Genomic DNA, 17,172 nt, shown 5'->3' on the forward strand with positions numbered 1-17,172 from the left:
ATGGCCACCACCACCACCGAAGAGAGCTCTCCGGTCCCGGCCATCACAGCACCCCAGCAGCCTGACTTGGAAACTAGCGTAGAACCCGGCTCAGCAGTGAAGCCTGAGCCCAGCGAGGCCCAATGTGACAGAGAGGAAAAAGAGGATGAGGAAGAGGAGGAAGGGGGTGGAAGCTCAGTGCCCGGGCAGGAAAATGCAAGAGGGCAGAGTTTGGACCCGGAGTGGATTGAGGAGAGGTTCAGGATCGACAGGAAGAAGCTGGAGAACATGTTGTATGGTGAGTGAGCTGAGGCCATCAATGCCCTGCACCTGGACTTTTCTACTGACACTGTTATCAACTTTTTCAATGTTCTCTATAAGCTGCTTTTTCTAAAAGTTATTCTGTCTCTGATGCCTATCGTGACCTTCCTGTGTGCTCTTCCTCACAGCCGCTGTTATCTCCCTGACCCTGCGTGTCTGTCAGGGCCTGCAGCTGGCTGCGTCCTTGTTGTCACCATCAGTATAACTGCCATCCACTAAACTCCTGTTGCTGTATCACAGTGATTTATGACCTGCAATGGCTTAGGCATTCAGAAGTCTTTTTTGCTATTATCATTCCTGTCTGGGAAGCAGAGGTAACTGCCTCTGTTAGTTATCGCTGCTTGGCAGGTTTATGACAAATGCCTCCCCTGTGTTACTGGGGAAACTCTTACACCGCCGCAGATAGAGGCTGATGTTTGTCTGTTTGTCCTCACGCAGACTCTTGATGGGACAGCTCTGATAACTGTGGGTTGTTTCGATGTGTGTGCGTGACTGCGACTGTTTGAACGCTGTCAGTCAGGCGGTAAATATTGTATCTTAGCCCTTAAGGTCATAACCTGTCAGACTGCACCCGAGACTTCCCTCTGATATGCTGAGAAGTGCTCTGCTTATTGTTTTAAACACATCTCCATCTTGATCTTGCAGTTGTTATTTCATTTTTAAGTCAAGTGGGAGGTCTTTGCGTCAGAAAGTACCATGTGATTAGCTGTCTCTGGGCTAATTTGTGGTTGCCCCCTCAACCACCTTCTCTCTCCACCCCACACTGTTCTCTCGCCATTCCTCAGCTCTGGCCAGCGTAACCCAGAGTGATGAGAGGGGGTGAGGGCGTTCCTGGGCCCCCGCCCCCCTCGTACCCTGTAAATGTCACCGTGGGGCGATGGCCTTTTAAAATTGTTTATGTTCCCGGCAACCTCTTGTTCCTGTTGCTTAGCAAATTTCAGATGAGTCAACACGTAAATGTTGACTTTACACACATGCTTCATATTGAACACTTGTGCTGTAAACAGAGGAATGGTGTGCTGCTGACCTGGTTTATCTATGTCTGTGTTTTTTTTCCTGATCTGTGCTTGTCTTTCAGCTCCAAAGCATGGCGATGGTGAGACAGGAGAGGAGTTTTTTGAAAGAGTAAGTAGAAGTTTACACCAGAAAAACAGTTTATTCATAGACAAAAAGAAAAAAGAGGCGGCTGTCCTCAGTGAAATTCATCAATGATAATAATCAGCACATAAAGCCTTGGGTTAAATGTAGCTTAAAAATCAGTGAGAGAATCAGTGCCCCCATTTTAACATTTGTTCCATACTCTGCATCCAGCGATTACTGGTTTTATGGAGGTGATAATTGCTGTCTTTGAGATGCAAATTACTCTTTGTATTCTTAGGTCGAAGAGATCTGCTGTGTGTCTGGAGGTGTTTCTGTGCGTGTGCGTTGTGGTTTGTGGCATACAATGAGAGCTTTGTCTTTTTCTTTTCACCTTCTCCTATTGTCTGCGCTTCCACAGGTGATGAGAGAAACTGACACTCAGGTGAAATGGCCGTCAAAACTGAAGATTGGAGCCAAGTCAAAGAAAGGTGACAGATTCTTTATATTTCAGTCACACAATAAGAGTGCTCTGTGTGTCTTCTCCTTCCTCTTTTCTATGTTCTTATAGCAAAAGAAAACTCAAGATGAGATCTCCATTTTCATCTCCTAAACAAAAATAACCAGTGGTCATGACCAAAGAAAGAAAGAAAGAAAGAAAGAAAGAAAGAAAGAAAGAAAGAAAGAAAGAAAAATGAAAGCAGAGTCTCAACACGATACAGACAGTTCGATACACTGCCTCGATTATGTCTCAGTTTATCACACACAAATCTCAGTGCCACTTTCCTATAATCTTGGAGAATCTATGACACTCCTGAAGATGTGATGCATTATGATTTATTCATACATAGCCTATACATTTAACTGGCTGGATTTAAGTCTTACAACTATGTTTTACTTGTTAAAACAAATGTAAGTTCACCGTAAATTGCTGACTTAGCTATAGTTATGTTAACTATGCCATGCAAGTTTTCCTATGTTTTAGCAAGCTATGGCAACAATTGAGAGGGTTTTTGTTTATTTCACTGGAACATATTGGGAAATAAAATGATTTTATTGGTTGGTAAAATGTTAAACAGATCAGTGTTGATTCTTATTGATTGATGACTCTTATTTCCATCTAGATCCACATGTGAAGGTGGAAGGGAAGAGAGCCAATGTTTTGGAAGCCAAAAAGAAGATACTCGAAGTGCTGGAAACCAGGGTGAGGGCTCTGCTGCAAGAAGTTATTTGGAAAATCTTTTTGTTACTAAGTTTATGTTGTGCTACTGTGAACATAACAGGTGGCTCTGCCCCATGGACAGATTAAGGGAAATAAGTATTTACAAGTCATCTGCACAAATGACAGGACTGTTTTTATATGTAATCCAGGTGAACAAGGTGACTCTAAAGATGGATGTGGCCTACACAGAGCACTCCCACGTGATTGGAAAAGGTGGCGGGAACATCAAAAAGGTGATGGAGGTCACATCTTGTCACATCCACTTCCCTGACTCCAACCGACACAACGGTACAGGAGAGAAAAGTAACCAGGTAACAGAATTTTCATGAGCCACTAACTGCTGCTTTGACAGGAAACATAAAAAAAGAGTATATAAACATTTTTTTTGGTTTTTCAACTTTGACCAGGTCTCCATCGCTGGACCCATAGAAGGAGTGGAGGAAGCCAGGAGGAGGATAAGAGTGAGTAGTCACTGTACAGTCTGAGCAGAGACTACCCAGGATAGATTTTTATTTGTCTCAAAACTCAATTTCTTCACTCCTGTCAAGACACAGCAATCAATAGAATGATTAATAGAATGGCTGGCACAAAAAAGACAGGTGCGTTTATCAAAAAGCCTTTGTTTGTCTCACATCTCTTTATCTCCCCCTCCTCTCTGTGTCTCCTCTCCATCACACTCTTTCTACCCAATCCTCCATGCCCTAGGACCTGCAGCCACTGTCCTTGACCTTTGACCTCCCAGTCAGCCTGGTGCCGCAGGCTCTGCCAGATGCAAGCTCCCCGCTCATCCAGCAGGTAGTGCAGACTTTGGGGGTCAGTGTGAGCTTCAGGGCCGTGCCACCTCATCCTCAGGCACAACCCAACTTCTACGAAAGCTGCTGCACCGTCTGGGGCCTGCAGGGCAACGCAGCTGCTGTCAAGGTTAGTGTCAAACAGTTCAGAGCAAGTTAATCCAGTGAATAGTTCATACACATAGAAATAGGTCTAATTAATGTATAAGATATTGTCATGTATGCATTAACTTTAAATGCATAATTTACTGCCGTTGCTGTAGAAAGCTGTACACCTGTTTTATATTAACTTTAAATTATTTTTTAGTTTTTGATTACCTAAATTTTATTTTTTTATTAAATGGGGGTGTTCCAAACTTTTGATGAGTAGTGTATGATTATCTGTCAGAAGGCGACCTGCATCCTGATGGACCTGCTCCTGGGGTCAGAGGTCACAGGTGGAATAGTGAGCAGCCAGATGGACGTCACCTCCCAGCAGCATCTCTTCCTGTTGGGGCAAAACGGAGCTCACTTCCTGAGTGTCATGCACCAGACTCAGACCCAGATCATCCTACCAGACCTCAGTGCACCTCAGAGCCCTTCATCACTTCTCATCCAGGGCAGCCCTGACGGAGTGTGTCTGGCCCGGCAGCAGCTCATGGTACAGTATGGCATTGTGTTTTGGTAGCATTGTGCTGAACAATCCTGAGAGGTACGATTGTGTTTCTTTGTCTGTTGTTATTTTACGTCCTGTGTATGTGCACATCCAGGACTGTCTGCCTGTGTGTTTGATGTTTGACATGCGAGAAGATGGGGAGGCAGATCCTTGCAAGCTGGCTCAGATGATGCAAAACCTGGGAGTCTTCATTAGTGTCAAGCCCAAAGTGAAACAGACCAGCAAGGTACAACATTACCAGTATAGCTTCACTGCTTTGTCCTTGTTAGTATTCCCCATCTGTCCCTATCTTAAACAAAACAGAAATGTTGTTGTGTGCCTACAAGTGTCATCTTTTCAAATTCACTTTAAATCCAGGACAACACTATACAGCTTTTGATTGTTTATTTAATACACACTGGATTAAATAAGAAATGTCTATTGAAATATTTCTTGAATGTTCACTTTGATTTTGGATGCAAAACAACTCTCCCCTGTTGTGTCATGTGCTGTGGTGTGTTGAATACTGATGTAAAACTGTATTTGTGTACATTTATCAGTCAGTGGTGGTGAAAGGTCTGGAAAGGAACATCTCCAGTATTTATGAGGCCCGCCGTCTGCTCCTCGGGTTGGATTCCTGTGAGACTGCCAAGGTAACCGAGATGACCCCTGACCCCGTACTCAGCGGCAGCGGGCTGACGAGCTATTGGCTCAACATGTTGCTGCAGCAGCTTCGTCTCTCTGAGCAGGGTGAGCATGCACACATATATGTATCTTTATATATGTATCAACTTGAGGACACTTTTCCAACAAATTGTTATTAATTTGTTAAATTGTTACACCTACTGTGTAGTGTCTAACTTCAGTATAAACTGATTTGCATCAGTTTCCAAGTCACTTACTGAGGGGCAGTTTTGCAGCAGTGACAACCAAATGAGCAGAGTGTACAAAGCATGGAGAAGCATCTTTTTACATCCTTATTCTATTTCTATGGTCTTAGAAAAACAATCAGCTCATCAACATGATCACATTCCAGGTTCTGAAATTGTATAGATTAATACATTCTCTCTTTATCAATACATCAACTTTTCTCTATCAGCTGTTTATTTTTTACTCTTTGTAAGTGTTTGTCACCTTTTCTGGTGAGTTTTATGCATGCATACAAAATATGCAATGGAGGGAAATGTGTGTCTTGTGTTTCACCTTTGTTTTTTTATTTTTTATGTTTGACTGTTTTATTCAGTGTTACAAAAAAGCAAGATGATAGTTTACTCACTATCATGTCCCCTCAGGCTCTGTTCCAGCTACTACTTCAGAGTTGCTGACTGGCATTAAGCCCCGCCCCTTACCTCCACCAGGTCTCACTTCTCACGCTGACGAGGGGAGGACAGGACTGAAGGGAACAGACAGCCGGCCACTGGAGAAGGTTAAACTCTTCATATAGTCTGCTTTCAGTAAAAAACAAATCCTTCCTGTTAGATAAACCTCAATAGAAATCAGCATGAAGCAACAATTCCTCTACTTTCCCTTCAGATTATGGAAAATGACGATCAGTCTGGCCAATCAGAGGATGAGAACTCCAGGGTCATGGAGATGTCTTCATCTGAGGTGTGTGATGCAGTCGGCAACTTCAGCAGGGTGGGATTTATGGGACGGAGGGGGAGTCTCCAGGGTCCTGAAATTACGAAGGTTTTCACCCAGGGCAGACGCCACTCAACAGGGCAGGCGTTAACTTACAGGTGAGCATTCACTGATGAAATCATTTCCATCACATGTGAAGTCATTGTGTTAGCTTACATTCATTCCGTGATGATTTACTGCAGTGTTAGTTGTGTGTTATTTAAATCAAAACCAAAAAAACAAAATAAATCATAACCTAAAGATAAATGGTTGAACTTTTGGCAAACAAGGTTTTGTCCCCAGATGGAAGGTGAGTCCTCACAAAGACAGTAAACAGTGTGGCTAATACACACACACGCATATTTTTATGGTATTATATTTAACCAGTACTCTTGTGAAATATTTTGTGACCTTAACTTGCTCTGTGAAAAGTGCTTTAAAAGCTTCTCACATGACTTTGTGACAAAAAGTAGTTTGGAGACCAGACCATTGGAGATTCCTCGTGATAAAGATCTTAAAATGCATGACCCTTTGGAGCCAGTCAGTGATGTAGTGTGGAAACCACGATGACTTCAAGTCTCCCAAACACATGACCACAAGTTGTGTTGTATAAAGAGTACAGCAATCTGTGCTGTGAGCTAGCCTATGTATACATCAGCATGAGCCAGATCTGATCCAGAATCTACAGATCTTGCTGACACAGAATGAGAAAGTTAGAGAAAAGAAACCTTGTTGACCTCATCTATATTTTTCTTTTCGCTGAGTCTCTGTACTTCTGTGGTTCTCTGGATGAAAAGAAAAATCTTTGCTGTGCAGTTTTAATGGAGCCACTCTCCCTCAAAAAAATCCATAATTATAAAGCGCTCATGACGTTGTCTTTGTCTTTGAAACCCTCTGACAGTGCTGCTGTTGCTCTGGGGAAAGAATTTGTTGATAGGCTCTCAAATGTTGGACACAGCCATCACAGTTTAACCTAACCTTGTCTTTCCATCTGTGTGTGTTTGTCTCCTGAATGTGCCAGATTGCTGAGCGCAGAGATTGAGGGAGGGAGGAGTGAGCGGAGGAACAGCCTGAGGAGAGATGTGATGCTGGCTCAGGATGTTCTCACTGACTCATCCACGGCAGAGGTGAGGAAAAAACAGGAAATAAACAGGGATTGCATTTGCATCTACAACTTAATCTCAGTGGACAGACAATGAAGGGTTTTTGAACCCCTCAAACACTTTGGAAAATGAAGGAGTTATCGTGCTAAAAGGACTTGTAGAGGTGGAGGGTGTGTAAGAGAGACAAGATTTAACACCTTAAACATTCTGACATCAAACTGAAGGTGATACGATAGATTGAAAACAGCAGGGACATTTTATTTGTGATGTTATGTAACCTATTGATTTGCACATCCCTGACCCTGGTGCAATTTAATTTTGAGAATCGATTTTTGTGTTTGCTCGCCTCCTTCTTATTTGTCATCTCACTCTGAAAGGTTACTGAGCGGAGGATTAACAAGTTTGCCACCACAGCAGCAGGTTCCCCCTGCCTGTGCTCAGTAACCAGAGTAAAAGAAAAAATTCAATTTCATGCATTATTTACCCACTCCATTTCCTGTTTGTGCTTTGTAGGATTATGACTATGAGAGGAAAAAACTGCTGGCAACCAGAGGTTAGTGCTTCTAAATGTTTAATATTTCTTCTGTCTTACTGTGGTTTCAAGAGTTCTGCAGCAACAATTAGAGCACTGCTAAGCAAGCATTTCTTCTCTTTATTGACCTATAGTTGCTGTGTACTGCAGAGAGATATATTAAAAACACATTTTGCAGGGGAATTTGGCCTAACATATTTTCTGTAATTTTTTTTGCCACCTATATACAACCAAGCTGCTGTTTTTAGAGTTGAACTGGGCGCCAACTGGAAAAGTACTCTAACTTTGCTCCTCAAGCAACAGTAAACCTGGGAATAATTTAGTTTTCTGCTCATATTGTTAAGAAAATATGATTTAATGACATATGATTACCCAGGATGAAGTAGCCTATTTAGTCTGTTCAAGTATGTTATGGAGGCAACACAATTCACATCTCACGCCGAGGCAGGCTTTTGATAAAGGGGGCTCATTTCAGTGCAGCTCACTGCCAACACAACTGATGAAGGGGACCTGTTTATGGGCTGCACCGTGCCAAAGTTATAATAGAGTAGCACTGGCACTCCCACATAATTCACACGGGGCAGATACACAATGCAGACAACACACACAAGCATGCATGCAGTCACAGTTGTGTGTGTGTGCCCTCATACGCACACACACACACACACACACACACACACACTGACACACATGCAGGAAACAGTACCTCATCCATCATGCAGAATGAGAGATACTGGGAAGATCTGCAGCCAAATGGTACTAAATTCCCACAGTGTTGCTTTATGAGATTATGAATTAGCAGTTTGAATGGGCCATCTGCCTCACAGTCATTAAGACACCCATATGCCAGTATATGAATGGGACATTTACTCACACAAACACACACATACCACACAAGTAACAACCCACCAGTTATAATCCTATTGATATCGCCTTCTTTGGAGTGCTGTTACAGTTTTTATCACACATTCACACATGGATCCTGTTTGGCTGCCAGCAGAGGCCCAGGGTCACTTGTTTGTCATTTGAGAGTGTGTATCCATCTCAGTTTCAGCAATTTGAGTTTTATTAAGTATGCCACATGCTGGCAGGGAGAGGCACTGTTCGTGATTCATTATTTAACACCTGAACCCAGCTTGTCCAATTCAGGCTATCTGAGATGCAGAAAACCTGCGATGCATTTTCAAGATGGGTAGACTGAGGCTATATGCATTGTTGTGTTACTCAGTGCAGCATTTAAGTTGGCTTTCCGATAGTGTGTGCTCATGCAAATCTTTGGCCTTAATGCTGCTTTCCCATGCTTACTAAATCTGTTTTTGGGCGTGCATACCTGTTTTGGTTTTCCAACATTTAAAAACCTGCATATTCACACTAATTTTGGTGGTAAGTTAAGGCACTATCTGGTAAAATTAGTGGCTTTAGTTCTCTCAGGAGTTGGCCGGGATAAAAAAAACATGAACAAAAACCAGAAACATGACTTTAAAATGAATGTTGGAGTCACTCTGTGTTGCTCAGTGTATAAATCAGCAAATTTTTAGCAAGCATGTGAGTTCATAAGCTTGTTTCAGCTGCTCTAAAGTGGACAAAAAAAATCAGTTAATGCATTTTAAAGTTTGTATTCTCCTCTTTGTGTGTATGTGCTATGTCAGCCATGCAGAGGAAGCCTGTGGTCACAGAGGTCCAGACACCCACAGACACCTGGAGTGGCCTCGGCTTCTCCAAGTCCATGCCAGCCGAGGCCGTCAAGGAGCTCCGCAACATCAGCCGACGCAGCTACAAACCCTACCTGAGCATCAGCAATAGCCAGCAACAGGTACTAATTAGCATCATGCTAACTCAATCTTTGGTTTAACAAACTGAAATAAATTGGCTTTCCCCATTAGCATGGTTCATTTGTTGATTCCCTCTCGAGGCTTGACTTCTATTCTTTTGCTGAACTTGCTGAATTGTTTTTGAGCTGCCAAAGCAGTTTTTTTGTTGCAGTGCGGTAAAACAAGCACCCCTATTGCGGCCCACTAACACAAGCTCAATTATTGGTCTTGCTCTCTAACAGTTTGGAGCATTTATCTCACTGTGTGGTAAGCACTGCCAATTTGTACGCTCAATTACCTGGGGTCTGATACCATCGCCTCAGTCACCACAGCCACTCCTCAGCAACCTGTTTACCTGAACTGTTTCAGCTCATCTCCCCGCTCCTTTAAAAGCCTCCTGAACTGCTGCTCTGACTGCTCTGTAGCCTGTGATGGAGAAGCAGACTCGCTTGGGTTAATAAGAGCAAAAGGCATTCCTCCAATATGTTCAATCGTCCTCTGAGACCTGGGAGCCTTTGCTATGCCAACTGCATTGATGATTTCCAGAGAGAGTGCTATTATCACAGGCTACCCAACAGGGAAAAAATAAGCTTTCTTATTAAATCTTTAGATCTATGGATGTCTTGTTTTCATAGATGGTATAAAACTTCTTTATTGTCCATTTTACTCTAAATGGGACCATGATTTACAGAATGAACATCATGCTGTATTGAAGAAGACTTGAAATTTCTGATTAAGACCATAAACTCATTAGGATAAAGTTTACTGAGGTAATAAATCAAATGAGAATTAAAGTCGTTTTCTCTTCTACACAATCTGGCTTTTTTTTTCAACCTGCTAGCCATTCAGGGAAAAAATGATGCAGGTTTAAGGCACTTCTGCATTGGCTTCACTTTTCAGACCCAGAGGTTGGTGCTTACTTATATCCAGTGAAACCTTCTCACATAAGAGAATATGTGATCACTTGTAACCATTTGTCTTATGACCTCTAGCACTGACAAGGAGAAGAGAGATGAAAGAAGAGGGTAGTGACAGAAGTACAAGGTGCTGCTGTGAAATGTTCGCAGATGAAAGAAATACCAGTTAATATTTAATGCCGTTACATTTTCTGTCTCCTTCTAGTCATGGGCTGCTCAGATGGGAAAACTGTGTAATGGGAGCGACAGCGAGAACTGGAGGGACAGACGTGGATCTACATCTTCATCTCTGCCTGTCTCTTCATCTTCCTCCTCCTCTTCCTCCTCCTCCCCCTCCTCACCCCCGTCTACTTTTACCTCATCCACCTCCTCTTTTCCTGCATTCGCATCGTCAATGAATAGAAGCAGAAATGACAAACCCTGTAAGTCTGATGTGGCTTTTAAAGGGCCTTTTAATGCTTTTTCTTATTTGTTGTTCATATTAACAGTTTGAAATAATAGAGTAAAAACGCTGCCATCTTAAACCTTTCCTCTGAATGTTGACCTTTGATGTGTAGCGGAGAGCAGCAGCTATTTTGAAGGTGTGTGCTCATCGAGGAGGGCATCAACCTGCAGTCAGCGGAGCCCCTCCCCCCAAATGATAGATGACCTGCCTGAGTTGCTCAGTCAGCTTGGCCTACTCAAATACATTGATGTGTTTGAACAGCAAGAGGTAAACAAATGCAGAGACTTGAACTGAACCCTTCTCTTTTTAAAGTGTTAGTGGGTAAAAATTCATTTTCATCATCACTTACACTTGCATCACACTGTGGGTGAACTCGCCGCAGAGCCTGAAACACAGATACACACAAACAAAGAAGCACTCACACTTGTGTCCCGCAGACAAAAACATTATGCATTATGAATGAGCATTGTGATGCAACTGATTTCTGTACTCATTCAGATTGACTACCAGACATTCCTCACTCTGTCTGACGAAGATCTAAAAGAAGTGGGCATCTCTACTTTCGGAGCCAGACGCAAGATGTTATTGGCAATCTCAGGTAAGAAACTGAAGCTTGGATTCAGATCTGCTTCTCCATCTGTTAACACGGTTGGTGGTAGCACTCACCCCCTCTTGTGAAAATGATGGAATATATATCTACCCATCCAGACCTGACCAAGAGCAAGAGGAGGCTCTCAGATACGCCTGCAGTGAAGCCTGGCTACCTGGAGGGCGGAGCTAGTGGACGACTCCCGCGAATCATGGATCTAGAAGTTGCTGCTCAGAGTAATCACTGGTGAGGGAAGACGCCAACCAGCTCTGACCTCCATCTGACTGACTTGGAGCTATTCAGTCTCTAAAAAAGTATACAGTGATGCTGCTGCCAGTGCAGAAGTCAAATCTGCTTGTCATTGACCAAATGAATGAGCATTGAAATGGCCTGAAGAGCAGCAAACATTATGTAAACATTTGTCCAGTGCCTTTAATCTACAGCCATACCCCAAAGCTTTTTATATGAAATCAAGACAAAGAGGTCTACCCTTCCAAACCTCTGATTTTACCAGAAACAAACTGTATGAAACACAAATGAACATGGAACCGTGTTGATCCTTTGTGGTGTCTTTTATCATCATAAAGTGCCTTTCTTATGCAAACTATAACTTCTATGCTTTGACCATGTGCTTAAAGGAATACTTCACCCTCAGATTGACCATTTATCAATTACTCACTCTGAATTCTTGAAGAAACCTTTGTTTGTCTCACATGCAAAGGTGGATAAAATTGTTGATAAATTGAAGTAAATGGGGGAATCATTTAACAACGGCAAAACTATATCAAAACATAAATTTACAAACTTTCAAACAACTCGTGCAGTATAATGCAAGAAGGCATTCAATAATTCGAGGTAAGTAAATAAGTAAGTCATTATGAGAGTGAAGTATTATTTTTAAATCGATGTTAATCACTACATTGCAATTGTAAATAGATATTTAGAAAAATAAATTACATTGTTTGAAGATAGTGACTATAAATAAAATTTTGCCATCAAGGTTTTTCCATTTGACTGTATATTTTGTCTGTTTAATGCTAATATTGTAGAATTGACAGGAAATGAGAGGAGAGAGAGAGAGAGTCCATTGCAATTATATAGTCTGTGCCTTAAGACCAGGACGCCCCTCAGATTAGTATTTTTTAATCAAAAGCACATGCAACCAACTGTGGTGTGAACTGGTCCTTTGCTCAAAGCTCGTATCAGACCACCAGAGGGCACTGGTGTCCCACACTGTGCTTATAAATTCAAGTCACACTTGTGTTGCATGGAAAATAATGGACTTGTTTCAGTAAGAAACAAAATGACAATAGCATTAGAGGCCCTGGTGGACAAGGTGGAGTAGCAACAATCAGATAAGGAAAAAATGAATTAGAAAACCTAAATAGGTAAATGCATTTATTGGCGTGAGGGTAATGTGACACTCCTTTTAATGTGGTTTGTTCTCGCCTGGCTGCTCACCTGAAAGTTCCAATTTAATTTATCACTGTTGCCAGGAGTGAAGCCACTGGAACCGCTTATGAGTTTTTTCCTGTTTAATTTATTTAGCAGAAGGCTACACCCAGCAATTTAGTGCTATCAGAGGGACCTCACTGGCAGAGTATTAACGAGAACAGTATGATCTCGCTTTAAATTAGCAAATTTGGAATGGTGTTGTTGGTTACCACATCGAAGCGAATGATCCAAGAAACCTCCACCGGGGGGCACGAGGGGGTCAGATCTGTTCAGACATTCACCGAGCTAGCTGGTGCAGCAGCAGCCAGGCATGAAAGAGAGTGTGAGTGGAAGTGGTGGGCTGTGACAGATTAGGGAGAGATGATCCCTACTTATTACAATGTCTCTGCCAATTACATAGGCAGGCTTTAGACCAGTGATCCTCAAATCTGGTCCTCGAGCCCTGGAGCACTGCTGGATTTCTTTTCTGTCAGGTAGTTAATTGCACTCCCCAGTGTTGCGGATCTAAATCGGTCCTTGATCACACAGCTAGAATGAAAACTACAAGGAAGAACCAGCAACAATCTGGACCTGAGGACTTCGGAAAGCCACTTGGACTTTTCACCTGCTAAAGTGGCAACGTTGGCACCTGGCTGAGTTACATGGTCGGCACGCAAAATTAAACTGTGAGCAGACTCCATTTACAGCCTGGTCCTGTTTATATAAGTGGTCTACATTTAAGAAGAAGCAGTACAAGTTAAAGCTTTATTAAGGAGATGGATTTGAGTAAGTGAAGATGACAGTTTTAAAGCTGCTAGAGTCAATATGTTCATATTAATAATGGATCAAATGACTCATATTGACGAACCCACAGTTAATTATCTCTGCACTACAGTTCCCCTCAGCATTAAAGAGTGTTTAAGTATCTTCCAGCTCACTGTTTTAGTGTTATGGCTCTTAGCTTTACTATTTTTGCTTCATTCTCCCCACGTCAGCATAGTTTTCAACCACAGCAGGCAGTTATTTTTAGCAAAGAAGCCCTAAAAACAAATGCTAACCCAGCGCTGAATGCCAAACAGACACAATTAGCAACTTTAGCATTAAGCAGTTAAAAAAACAGATATTTCCCACAGATGTGCATTTGTTGGGTGGTCAGAAACGCAACTCAAAAGAACTCATAATGTTGCTCTGTCTGCTTTCAGCTTAAAAGGTCATTTCTTTTGCCGTCAATTGGCCAAAAATTCACCATGATAATGGGATGACAGAGCATGGTTGCCACCACTCATCCAATTAAAAAAAAAGGCATCTGATAGCACACTGACGAAAGAGAGCAACCAAAACCTCACATTAAATGGCAACATTTATCAAGCGGCTCCATGTGGTTGCAAAAAAAAAAGGACCACCAATTGTGTCAAACCCCCCACTAGTAGCCAATCACCGGTCTCCATGGAGACCCCCCGGCCAATGGGAGGATCCACCTGACAGGGAAGCCATCTGTGGATAATAATAAAAAATCAGCCGATGGAGAAATGAAACAGAGGAATGCAGTGCCCCGAGGATAAAGCACAACAACGCATCTCCCTTACTGAGATGAAGATGGAACTCTCTCCAGGAGACTGAGTCTGAGAGCGGAGGTAAATAGAAACAATAATGAGAGGCTCTGTGTGTGTGTGTGTGTGTGTGTGTGTGTGTGTGTGTGAGGACAACGAGGGTTGTAAGTGAGCGCTGGTGTGTAACAGATGTGCCTTGTGGTGGCTGAAGTTACAAGTAAGGAGGACAAATAAACTGTTGTCTTTGTGCTAAGCTAAGGTAGCCGGTTGCTGGTTATAGCTTAAAATTTACTGAACAAACATATGTTGAGTGATATTAATTGCCTCATCTAACAGTCAAATGGAAAGATGAGTATTGCTCTAAAACTTTTCCTTTAAGGTGTCAGGCTCTGTCCCCATATGATTTATTTTCAAAGGGACACCTAACATACTTGTAAAACTCTTGCACAGCAGTTCACTTCAGTTGAAGAAATAACTTGAAGTTTGGCCCAAATTAATGCAAGGTAAGGAACAAGGTGGACACAATGCAGTAAAAAAGCAGCATGTGATGAAAGATGAACAAATGAGACATTTTCTTCCCAGCTTTTGTCATGTAGCCTGATGACAAAAGAAGACGCTGCACTCGCCAGGGTCCCACAATTGGGTGATTATACACCCTCCACAGCTTCTGGTATAATTTGATGCACATAGTTAAAACCCATTGTCTATTGTATTTGACAGAGTGTGTTGTGAACTGCTGAATAGGCTGTTTCAATCCAGAAGATTCGGTTGTCCTTTTTAGCCTGCGATTGTTGGTACAATGTGTTTTCAAAGTGCTGAGCGGGCTGTTTCAAGCTAGTGGGGTCAGCTGTCCCATTAGCCAGCGATATTACAAAAACACTCATTAAGCTTTTATGTTCTTTTGGGCGCTGCTGGCTTTGTGATTCTCCTCTCTCAAAGGCAAGTGATAAGAGTGTGTTTTTTCCCCCTTGCTTCCATTTATGTCTGCTTCTAACAGAAGAGGCTGCTTTCTCAAGGTTGGAAAAGGTCAGAATTGATGGAGGGCTTTGATTGTTCTACTGCCGAGAAACCTGAGCTTCAGAGAAAAAATAAAACCAAAAAGCATGAGAAACTCATATAAATGTGTTTGTGGTTTCACAGTGGGGAAAGAGATGTGTTTTTATTTCATCATGATTTGGTGAAATTAGATGAAATGCGAGGCTTGTGCTGAGAATGGTACATCAGTAGAACAAGAGACACGTGGACACAGACCTGTAAGGTTCAAAAGACACCCAAAGTGCCACTTTACTTAAATTTTCAAAGTTACAAATAAAAGTTCACTTAGTTGACATGGTGAGGATTTCAATTTTAAATCACGAACATATCCAGTGTTGGGAGGCAGAACAGAGCCTCTTCTCCGTTCGCCCGACTTCATGTGTCCTCCCAGCTCAGGAGCAGCTTCTTCCTCTAGTGTCTATGCACAGTCAAACAGCCTCAGCAGCCCTACTGACCAATTAGTAAAAGAATAGCTGGCTGACATGCCGCACATTTGGACTGTAGGCCTTGCAGTTCGCTTTTCTATACTGCTATCGCTCTGCAATGCAACTTCCTACCTCCTGAGATTGGGAGAAGAACCAAAAAGACACTAGACAGCATCAACGTAGCAACAAAGTATTGTAGCAGCCAAATAGGCATCACTTTCTGTTTGAGATGCATAGAGCTAGACCTGGCCAGGTAAATCTCTCTTTTACAGAAACACGATGAGAAACATGCAACAACAACGACAATACATCATTAATCTCATTGCTTCCTGGGCTTTCTGGGACATTCAAGATCAACGATTAAATAATTTACAATCCTCCATGAAATAACAGAGAGAGAGGGAGCATCTCAGAGCCTGGGGAACGTGTTGTGGGAACATCTTTGAACACTGGAAGGAGCCCGACGGTGGAACACAGGACATGAGAATGACACCGCTGATGTGAGTACAGGGAGGGTTTAATCCACAATCTGGCCTTACTGGAGGAAACATATTTACATCCAGTACATCAGCTAATGTATCTGGGCTCACAGACTGATCAGAGGCTCTGACATGGACATACAGAGATGGGAGAGAGAGACAGAAATAGAGAAAGAAGGAGATAGAGGAAGCATTGGAGAAAATAGAGAAATGAGTCCATGTTAGGGGAGGTTAAAGATCATGGGTTTGGGGGAAGGTAGAGGCAGAAAGTGGACAGCTTGAGCAGAAATCTGACAGGGTCTTGACAGTTGTTGTTGAAATCTAATAGGTTCTCTGTTTTCCGTCTGAGGGAAGAGTGAAACACTGAAAAAGGAAGAGGTCAGATGAGGTTCACTGAAGAGAGAGACATGGTTAAGGGACAGGGATCACAAGAGCAAGCTCAGGAGCCAAAAGATGTACTGCTGCCAAAGTAACTGGAGGAGGAGACATTGGAATGGCTTCAGATCTGTGCTGAGTTTCCTGGTCGACTGATGGCGGAATAAAATGGAGCGGAGCTACCAAACATAGCCAATCTCGTCATCCTTATCGTCTTCCTCATCCTCGTCGTCCTCGATGGCTCCTCGGGGGTGAATCCGACCCCGTCTCTTCTTCTGCCGACTCCGGCCGCTCTGTGATGGCTCCTCCTCTTGGTCGTCGAGCAGAATTACAGCACCGCCACTTCCAAAATCTCCTGATGTCTCCTGGTCTTCATCTGGAGGGAGGTGCACAGAAAGAAAGGTTAGAAGCGTAGAAAGATCCCTGTGAAACAGAGCAATGTATCCTATTACAATGGTTAGTATGATATCGTAGAGATGACGTGTGGTTAACATCGTGAAACAGAACTACTCTGTTAGATTAATACACAGAAACCAATTCTCTAATTTAAAAAAAGGACATGGTTAAAAGCACTTCTGTACATAAGATGACATAGAATTTGACATAGTTGTGTATGAGAGTTAACTTACATATGTACTTACTACTGTACTTACTAAAGTTAACTTTTGGCTCCACAGGGGTCACAAACATCTGTCTCCTGATTCAAAATCCTGTGTTTTTTGACCCATCCATCCACCCTGACCTCCTCCTTCAAAACACATACTTTGTTGCTCTTTATACTACATCACCTGACCTCATCCTGTGCCCTCTCAGTAATTGTTACAGAAACTAGA

At 42.5% G+C, this 17,172-nt stretch overlaps 2 protein-coding genes across 2 annotated transcripts in view; one reads left to right on the forward strand and one right to left on the reverse strand.

The window, feature by feature from the left end:
* On the forward strand, positions 1-11,966 carry bicc2 (bicaudal C homolog 2). Its single transcript, XM_059346532.1, has 19 exons — positions 1-277; positions 1,379-1,425; positions 1,799-1,868; positions 2,502-2,581; positions 2,749-2,910; positions 3,007-3,060; positions 3,305-3,520; positions 3,779-4,030; positions 4,140-4,271; positions 4,585-4,774; positions 5,317-5,450; positions 5,558-5,763; positions 6,666-6,771; positions 7,261-7,300; positions 8,929-9,092; positions 10,213-10,429; positions 10,565-10,719; positions 10,951-11,050; positions 11,161-11,966. Exons 1-19 carry the CDS (start codon positions 1-3, stop codon positions 11,289-11,291), a joined length of 2,733 nt encoding a protein of 910 aa, XP_059202515.1. The 3' UTR covers positions 11,292-11,966.
* Positions 11,967-15,279: 3,313 nt separating this feature from the next.
* Positions 15,280-17,172, reverse strand: part of spock1 (SPARC (osteonectin), cwcv and kazal like domains proteoglycan 1) — a 126,685-nt gene continuing 124,792 nt past the window's right edge. Inside the window, 1 exon segment of the mRNA XM_059346377.1 lies at positions 15,280-16,715. Coding sequence (XP_059202360.1) covers positions 16,519-16,715 — 197 coding nt within the window. The 3' untranslated portion in view covers positions 15,280-16,518.

The sequence above is a fragment of the Centropristis striata genome, chromosome 12 (genome assembly GCF_030273125.1).
Source record: "Centropristis striata isolate RG_2023a ecotype Rhode Island chromosome 12, C.striata_1.0, whole genome shotgun sequence".
Taxonomy (NCBI): domain Eukaryota; kingdom Metazoa; phylum Chordata; class Actinopteri; order Perciformes; family Serranidae; genus Centropristis; species Centropristis striata.

Bases quoted from the DNA above. Each gene is read 5' to 3' on its own strand.
- bicc2 (XM_059346532.1), top strand. From the start codon at position 1: ATGGCCACCACCACCACCGAAGAGAGCTCTCCGGTCCCGGCCATCACA. The intron at 5,451-5,557 runs GTTAAACTCTTC...CTTTCCCTTCAG, and splicing joins ACAGCCGGCCACTGGAGAAG to ATTATGGAAAATGACGATCA. The intron at 11,051-11,160 runs GTAAGAAACTGA...CTACCCATCCAG, and splicing joins GATGTTATTGGCAATCTCAG to ACCTGACCAAGAGCAAGAGG.